The 9,787-nt window shown below is 34.5% G+C and overlaps 1 protein-coding gene across 1 annotated transcript in view; it reads right to left on the reverse strand.

Annotated features, from left to right (window-relative positions):
• Nemf (nuclear export mediator factor) overlaps nucleotides 1–9,787 on the reverse strand; it is a 47,317-nt gene that overhangs the window by 13,794 nt on the left and 23,736 nt on the right. Inside the window, exons 17-19 of the mRNA XM_046461794.2 lie at nucleotides 6,646–6,749; nucleotides 5,613–5,675; nucleotides 537–649 (exon numbers count right to left, since the gene is read on the reverse strand). Coding sequence (XP_046317750.1) covers nucleotides 537–649; nucleotides 5,613–5,675; nucleotides 6,646–6,749 — 280 coding nt within the window. The remainder of the gene's footprint in view (nucleotides 1–536; nucleotides 650–5,612; nucleotides 5,676–6,645; nucleotides 6,750–9,787) is intronic.

A 9,787-nucleotide genomic window follows, 5' to 3' on the forward strand; every position in this document is an offset into this window, starting at 1 on the left:
CATCAAATAACAGCATTAACAATAAAAAAGGTCAATTACTAAAACCAAGTGAACTTAAAAAAACAAAAAAAAACAAACAACAACAACAAAAAAACCCCACAATAGGATATATCTGCTTTTTTCAAAGGGCAAAAGAAAATTCCAAGAAAGATGAAGAGGAAAAAGACCTTCTAGGCCAGTATAATAGTCGTAACTGATATCCCATTATATGTTATATATGGGATTATATATACCCTATATAACTGCAATGGATCACTCTTCACTTAGATCTTTGTTCAAATCTTTACCTTCCCAGAAAGAGATCCCTGATACTTTATAGTGATAGATAGCCATTATTACTCTCTATTTCATTATATGCCTTTAAGGTTTTTTAATAGTACTTTTTAACTGACATGTATTTTTCTCCACCTACATGAAAGATCTATCAAGGAAGTAGCAAATCAAGTAGTTTGCCTTCCTTATTTACTTTTATATCCTCAAAATTTGATACACAGTACAGCTCTTAATAAAGAAAAAAGGACTACGGCCCTTATTACCTGATGATGGTACACCCACCAAGCACTAGTGATAACTCGTGCATCCCAAGCAGCACTGTAGCAAAGTGCCATTGTGCCAGCCTCAGTCAGTGTCCGTGGAGGGATGGGTTCTCCTATAAAAATAATGCTACATTTCAATACTCAAGTACATACTTTCTACAAAGCAAGATATAGTATAACCAGTTCAATTATCTTAAATACTAACACCATGCTTTATTTCAAGATTTTAAAAAATGATTGTTTTAATTGAAATATATTTACATGAAAGGCTTTTAAAAGACCTATGTACATAAGAAATATCACAGAAGAAATATCCTTTCAAATTTGCAGGGAAATGGATGGCATTAGAGCAGATTATGCTAAGTGAAGCTAGCCAATCCCTAAAAAACAAATGCCAAATGTCTTCTTTGATATAAGGAGAGCAACTAAAAACAGAGCAGGGAGGAAGAGCATGAGAAAAAGATTAACATTAAACAGGGATGAGAGGTGGGAGGGAAAGGGAGAGAGAAGGGAAACTGCATGGAAATGGAAGGAGACCCTCATTGTTATACAAAATTATATATAAGAGGATGTGAGGGGAAAGGGAAAAAAAAAATCAAGGGAGAGAAATGAATTACAGTAGATGGGGTAGAGAGAGAAGATGTGAAGGGAGGGGAGGGGGGATAGTAGAGGACAGGAAAGATAGCAGAATACAACAGTCACTAGTATGGCAATATGTAAAAACGTGGACGTGTAACCGATGTGATTCTGCAATCTGTATACGGGGTAAAAATGGGAGTTCATAACCCACTTGAATCAAGTGTATGAAATATGATATGTCAAGAGCTTTGTAATGTTTTGAACAACCAATAAAAAAAAGAAATATCCTTTCAATTATATCAATCATTTTAACTTCATTCCATAAAGTATAATTTAGAAAAATCTCAAGTTTGAAGACTTTTAGAAGTACTATCCCTTAGATTTCAAATATTCTTTAATTGGGATGTAATTCATAGATCATAAAATTCACCTTTTATAGTGTACAATCCAAAGGTTTTTAGTATATTTATAAAGTAGTGGAACCATTACCATTATCTAACTTCAGAACACTTTCATCCTTCCCAAAAAGAAATCTGCATCTTTTAGCAGCCATTTTCCATTTTCCCTCCTATATGAAGCTCCTGGCAATCACTAACTTTCTGCCCCTATAGATTTGCCTATTTTGAGCATTTCATATAAACTGAATTATATATAGTCTTTTGTATTCTTTCATTTAGCACGTTTTCAAGGTTCATCCATGCTAGCCCAGCGCAGTGGCTCACACTTGTAATCCTTGCAACTTGGGAGGCTGAGGCAGGGGGATCACAATTTCTAGGCCAGCCTGTGCAACTTAGTGAGATCGAAAGAACCTATCTCAAAATAAAAGGGCTGGGGATGCAGGTTCATTCCCCAGTAGCAAAAACAAAAAAAATAGTTCATCCATGTTAGAGCACAGATACTTCCAATTATTCCACTGTATGGATAACACCACATTTGGTCTATCTATTCATTAATAAATGAACATAGTTGTTTCTATTTCTTGATTATTATAAAAAATGCCACTGTGAATATTTGTAAACAAGTTTTGAATGGATACATGTCTTCAATTATCTTGGGTATATAAAACTAGGAATCACTGGGTCACAACTATATTTAACTTTTTGAAGAAATGCCAAATCATTTTCCATAGCAGCTGTGCATCATTTTCTAGCCCCCCCCCAACAGGGTATAAGGATTCTAATTTCTTCACATTCTAAGCAATATTTGTCCATTTTTTTTCCTGGTAACCATCTGGTGAGTATGAATTGGCACTTCACTGTGGATTTGATTTGCATTTCCCCCATCTTTTAATGTGTTTCTTGGTCATTTGTCTATCTTTGAAGAAATGTCTGTTCAAATCCTTTGCTTTTTTTTTTTTTTGGTACCAGGGATTGAACGCAATAGTGCTTAATCACTGAGGCACATCTCCAGTCATTTTTTATTTTTATGTTGAGACAGGGCCCTGCTAAGTTGCTGAGACTAACTTTGAATTTGTGATGCTCCTTTCTTGGCCTCCCAAGCTGTTGTGATCACAACCATGTGCCACTGTGTCCATCCTTTGCTCATTTTTTAATTGGGTAATTTTCCTTTTTTACTGTTGAGTTTTATGTGTTCTTTGAATATTGGTCTCTTATTAAATGATCTATAAATACTTCTGCTATTCTGTGGGTGTCTTTGATTTTCTTAATAGCATCCTTTGAATTAAGGTTTTTAATTTTGATAAAGTCCAACTTACCTGTTTTTCTTTGATTGCTTATGATTTTGGTGTCACATCTAAGAAATGATTGCATGATCCAAGATTATGAAGATTTGACTTTTAACAGTCTTATAGTCTTTGAGCTAATTTTTGTAAATGGTGTAAAGGAAGAGTCCAACTTCATTCTTTTATATGAGGATATCTAATTTACCCAGTACCACTGATAAAAAGATTATTACATGAAAATACAGACCACAGACTGGGCGAAAATATTTGCAAAAGATATATATCAGATGAAAAACGGTTACCCAAAGTTTGTTAGACAAACAATTCTTAGACCTTAACAATAAGAACACAGTTCAAAAGTCAGGCATGGTGGTACACACATGTCTGTAATCCCAACATTACTGAGTTAGCTGAGGTAGGAGGATCTCAAGCTCAAGCCCAATGCTGGCAACTTAGACTGTCTCAAAAGAAAAAGAAAGTCTGAGGATGTAGTTCAGTGGTTAAAGCACCCATGGGTTCATTCTGCAGTACTACAAAAAAATAAAGTCCAAAGACCTTAACCAAAGAAAATATATAGATACGCATATTAAAAGATGCTCCACATTATATGTCATCAGGAAAATGTGAATTAAAACGAGATACCACCATATACCTATTTGAATGGCCCAATCCAGAACACTGACAATACCAAAGGCTATCAGGGATGTGGAACGCAAGAACTCTCATTCATTATCACTGGAAATCAAAAAGGGTACAGCCACTTGAAAAGACAGTTTGGTGGTTTCTCACAAAATTAAATATACTCTTACCATATGAGTTAGCAACTTTTGCTTCTTGGTATTTTCCCAAATGAAAATGTTTATCTATATGAAAAATTGCATCTGGATGTTTATAGCAGCATTATTCATAACTGCCAAAACTTGCCCTTCGGTAGGTGAAATGAATAAATAGATTTTGATAAATTCTAGCAATGGAATATCATTCAATGCTAAAAAGAAATGAACTATCAAATCCCAGCAATTTGGGGGCTACTGAGGAGGAGGATCACAAGTTCAGGGCTAACCTCTGCAACTTAACCAAGACCTTCTCTCAAAATTAAAAAAATGGAAGGAAAAAAAAAGGTCTGGGGATGTAGCTCATTGGTAAAGCATCCCTGGGTTCAATCTCCAGTACCAAAAAATATAATTAAAATAAAAATTAAAAAAAAAAAAATCAGTGGTTGCCATGGGTTAGGGATGAACAGGTGAAGCACAGAGGACTTATAACAATAAAAAGACTATATGATATTATAATGGTAGATACGTGCATTTATACTTATTCCAACCCATAAGATGTACAGCTAAAGTGAATCTTACTATAAACTATGGACTCTAGGTCAGAATGATGTGTCAATATACGCTTGTCAATTTTCACAACTGTACCACTCTGGTGGGGGATACTGATAATAACAGGCTATGCATGTGTGGGAAGAGGTTACACAGTAAAGCTCTGTACCTGCTGCTCAATTTTGCTGGGAACCTAAAACTCGTCTAAAAATCAATTCTATTAAAATTTTAGAAGGAGAGATAAACGATATTTTGTCTCCAAAGAATGGTCATGGCACCCTTGATGAAAATCAACTAATCATAAACTACAGGGTTTGTCTGGAAACTCAATTCTATTTGGTGATCTATGTGTGTGCCCTTATGCCAACATCATATTGACCTGATTACTGAAGTGTAAGGCCTCCAAATTTTCAACAATGCTTTCGCTAAACTGGGTTCCTTGCATTTCCATATGAATTTTAGGAGGAGTTCTGTTAAAAAAGAAAAAGGCAGCTGGAATTTTGAGACAGATTATACTGAGCCTATGAATTACTATGGGTAGTAATGCTGTCAGGACTTCCAATCCATGCATGTGGGAGTCTTCCATTTACCAACAGTCCTCCTTTACACGGGGTGGGGATATATGTTCCAAAAGGCCAATGTTTAAAAAACCAAATTGTTTTATTGATTTTCTTTATTGTTTTCCTATTTGTTTCAATTATTCCTACTTTAATCTTTATTATTTCCTTCCTTGTCTAGCTCTGAGTTATTTTTCTGACAAAGTATAAAGTCATTGATCTGAGTTTTTTCCTCTTTTTTAGCATAGGAATTTATAGCTATAAATTTTCCTCTAAATAATCTCATTAATTTTGATATATTATATATGAATTATGTTGTTTAATTTTCACATATTTGTGAATTTTCCAAATTTTATACAACTGGTTTCTAATTTCATTCCATTAAAGTTAGAAAAATTATTGTGCATGATTTTAACTGTCTTAAATTTATTAAGATTTATTTTACAAACTATCAAAATGGCTTATCCCAAAGAATGTTCATTATAGAAAAATAAATATTCTATTATTAGATTGAATGTTCTAGAGCTTTCTGTTGAGTTTAATTAGTTGATAGTGCTGTTCAAGACTCCTAGTTCCTTGTTAATCGATTGTCTAAGTATTCTAATAATTGACTAAAAGCTGGATTTTGAAGTCTCCAAATATGATTATAGATCTATTTCTTCCTTTAGTACTGTCTGGCTTTGCTTCATGTAATTCTAGTAGATGCATATATGTTCATAATTATTTTACTGTCTTCATAGGATACCTTTTATTCTTGTGTGTGTGTCTGTGGTGCTGGGGCTTGAACCCAGGGACTTACGCATGAAAAGCAAGCACTCTATTAACTGAGCTATAGCCCCAGCCCCTACTATATCCTTTATTAAATCTTACAGTTAAAAAAAAAAAAATTTAAGGAATGGAATTAAATTTTGAATAACAAATATATTATTATTACCTGTTGGGTTCTTAATTACACAGCTAGTAGCTCCATGAAGATCAGCATGTACATAGATGTCACCTTAAAAAAAAGACAAATAAGAAATGATACTTTAAGTCCTATTTCTTTTTCTTCTTCTTCTTTTTTGTGTGTGTGTGTGTGTGTGTGTGTGTGTGTGTGAAACAGGGTCTCACGATGTTGCCAATCCTGATCTCAAATAACTGGGCTCAAGCAATCTTCCTGCCTCAGCCTCCCAAGTACCTATAACTATAGGTATATGATACTGCACCTGGTTTTAACTCCTATTTCTTCTTTTTTCTTAATAACTTTATTTATTTATTGTTATTATTTTTTTATGTGGTGCTGAGGATCAAACCCAGTTCTTCACACATTTGAGGCAAGCACTCTACCACAACCCTAGCCCTTAACTCCTATTTCTAAAGGTGAAAAATTGTTACAAACTTCAACAATAAAAAATTAAATTTTTTTTGTGGGGTGAATGGGTACCAGGGATTTAACTCAGGGGCACTCAACCAACTGAGCCATATCCCCAGCCCTTTTTTTTCTATTTTATTTAGAGACAGGGTCTCACTGAGTTGCTTAGTGCCTTGTTTTTACCAAGGTTAGCTTTGAACTTGTGATCCTCCTACCTCAGCCTCCTAAGATACTGGGATTACAGGTGCGCATCACCATGTCCAGCTGAAAAATTAAACTTTTAAAAATACTGCTACGCTGCCATTGGAGGATTAAAAACTATTTTATAATTGTTGTAGGAGATCAAAAGTCCAACACCACAGGGTTGAAATAAAGATACAGTGGCCAACTACAACTAAAAAATAAATATATATATAAAAAGTCCAACACCACAGGTTAGCTCAGCAGTACTACTTTAGGAATATCCACTTTAAATGAGAATTAAGTGGCAAAGCACATCTTCAACACATGAACTGTAAAGTATCAAACAAGAATACAGATGAAAATCAGTCCCTAACATTTTGAGATAACTGGTACAAACATTAAGAGAATTTTTTAGAATTTTAATCTTACCTACCTGGTGTTAAGTATCTTTTCACAATTATTTCATTTTGTTGCTGATCTCGTCCACCTATTATTAGATAGTTTTCTGAGCTTATGAACCACAGAAACTTCTCAAACCTATAAAATGGAAAGAAAACAAAGTTAATATTTTTTTCTTCTTGGCTGCCTATATTCACACCATTTAAAAAAAAAAAATCAGGAAACAACCCTGATTATGTAGGTTAAGACATCTTGATGATTTAATTATTTTTAAAATATCAAGCTGGGGCTGGGGATGTGGCTCAAGCGGTAACACGCTCGCTTGGCATGCACGGGGCGCTGGGTTCGATCCTCAGCACCACATACAATAAAATAAAGATGTGTCCACAGAAACTGAAAAATAAATATTAAAAAAAAAAAAATTCTCTCTCTCTCTCTCCTCTGTCTCTCTTTAAGAAAAAAAAAAAATCAAGCCAATAGTAAAGGGTTTGTAAAATGATGAACACAAGGACAAAGAATGGGGGATAATCATCCTCATAAAAAATATGTAACAAGCCAATAAAAAATAGTTAATCTGAAGAGGGTAATAAAGAGGACAAAAAAGAATATAGAACAAGTGGGACTAGGAATATAGCTCAGTGCCTGAGTGATTGCCTAGCATGTGTGAGGCCCTAGATTCATTCACTAGCATGGGATAGCGAGACAAGACGGACAAACAGCAAATAGGTAGATTTAAATCTAAAGATACTAGAGAATATATAAAATCTAAATGTGTTAAAGGCCCCAGAAAAAAAGGCAAAGACTATCAGAATGGAAAATAATGACAACAGCATGGATATATATCTATATATACATCCTTATCACATATACATCCATGTATATATGTATGTGTACACATAGATTCACATTTCTTAAAAATATAAGGCTAAAAGGCTGATATATGATGACAGAAAAAGATATATCATTCAAGAACCAAAAAGAAAGCTGATTTAGTTATAACCCCTGACAAAGAATGAAAAAATAGTTAAAATTAGAAGGACATTTCATTAAAGTTGATAACAGGCTGTATTCATCAGGAAGATATAATACTTCTAGATAGGTATCTCTTAATTACATAGCCTTGTGTATGTAAAGTAAAAGAAGACATTGACAAATCTACAATATTTGAAAGTTCTTAAGCAGAACAAGCCTTTCGCCAATCTTTTTCAAAGTCTTAGAAAAATTCTGCTTAGCAAAACTAGAAAATCTGAATAGTCCTTATATCTACTAAGAATTTCAGTCCATAATGAAAAACTTTTCCATAAAGAGAACTCTAGAAATACTGAGCTTCACAAGTGAACTTCATCAAACATTTAAGGGCAAATGAAAACGGAACACTTCTTAGCTTGTTTTGTGAGGCCATATGACCTTGATACTAATTCCTAATAAGAATATTATAAGAAATGAAAATCATAGGCTATCCTATTGATAAAAAGAGATGTCAAATTAATTCATACTAAAAGAGAGGAGACAAAAAAAAAATCTGTTGGATGCAAAACAGACAAGTGATCAGACTCAAGAAGCTGAATCTTATGCTTATGCTAACAATAGAAAAACCTAAGAAACAACTCAATTTACACTGTCTAATTCATATAAAGCTCAAAAACAGTATTACAAGTAGTAAAGGAAGATAGGGGTTAAGATGGGACTTCAGAAACAGGAGGACTGGCTGAAAATCTATTCAGTTAGTTCCCTGTATTTTCTTTCTAGCTGTAAATATGTTTGTAACTCCCTTTCCACATCCTAACAGATGTAGGAGTAACATAATACATGTGATACATATAAAACAAAACAAAGAGTAAATGTCAAAAATACTGGATACTAAGCCCCCCCCAGACTATTATTCCCACTGGGCTACCCACATGTTGACAGCCAGGTCTTCACCTTAAGCAAGGGAATAAAAGAATCATTTTGGAACATCAAGAAGAAAAGAGCAAAAGACCACAAGAATTTTATCCAAAATGGCCTACATGGATCGTTATACAAGTCCAACCACTTCCAATCAGCATTTTTTTAAAGTTTTTTTTTTTAAGATATTGATGAACCTTTATTTATTTATTTATTTATTTATATGCAGTGCTGAGAATTAAACCTAGTGCCTCACACATGGTACGCAAGAACTCTACCAGTGAGCCAAAACGCCAGTCCCCTAATCAGCATTTTAATACTCTACTATAAAATGTGAATAGTTGGGGGACGGGGATGTAGCTCAAGCAGTAGCGCACTCGCCTGGCATGCGTGGGGCGCTGGGTTAGATCCTCAGCACCACATAAAAATAAAATAAAAATGTTGTGACCCCCAAAAACTAATAAAAAACTCTCTCTTAAAAAAAAAAAATGTGAATAGTTGTGCTGGAATTGTGTAAGTTCAGTGGTAAAGAGCTTGTGTGAGGCTCTGGGTTCAATCTCTGGTAGGCAAATCAAAAGTTTGAGGCCAACCTTAGTAAGTTAGTGAGATCCTGTCTCAAAACAAAAAGTAAAAAAGGACTGAGGATATAGCTCAGTGATAAAGTGCCCCTAGTTGCAATCCTCAGTACACCACCGCCACCACCAAAACAAAAACACTTCTCAGCTAAATAAAACTAGAGCAGGATATAAAACAGGCATGAAGAAGCAAAAGAGAGTTCCTAGAATTAAAAGCATAAGGTTAGGGATGTAGCTCAGTGACAGAATGCCTGCCCAGCATACTTGATTGAGATCCTAGGTTCAATCCCCAGTACCAGGGGAAATTTTTTTTTTTTTTTTAAATCATGATAGGAGGGGCTGGGGATGTGGCTCAAGCGGTAGCACGCTTGCCTGGCATGCGTGCGGCCCAGGTTCGATCCTCAGCACCACATACAAACAAAGATGTTGTGTACGCCAAAAACTAAAAAATAAATATCAAAAAACTCTTTCTCTCTCTCTCTCTCTTTAAATAAATAAATCATGATAGGAATAAATAAATTCAATGGAAGAACTGAAAGTTGAAGAAATCTCTCAGAATGTATTATAAGAAAATAAGAGTTAAAAAATAGAAAACTCAAGAAAATTGGAAGACCCACCTAGGATGTTCCATAATTAAAACTGGATTTCCAGAAAAGAAAAAGACATAGTAGACAACAGGCAGTTTTTCAAGAACTGCAATGCTGGGGTATGGCT

This window comes from Marmota monax, unplaced genomic scaffold (assembly GCF_021218885.2).
Source record: "Marmota monax isolate L192 unplaced genomic scaffold, Marmota_monax_Labrador192_F-V1.1 WCK01_AAM20220418_F8-fsc00001, whole genome shotgun sequence".
In the NCBI taxonomy this organism is placed as follows: domain Eukaryota; kingdom Metazoa; phylum Chordata; class Mammalia; order Rodentia; family Sciuridae; genus Marmota; species Marmota monax.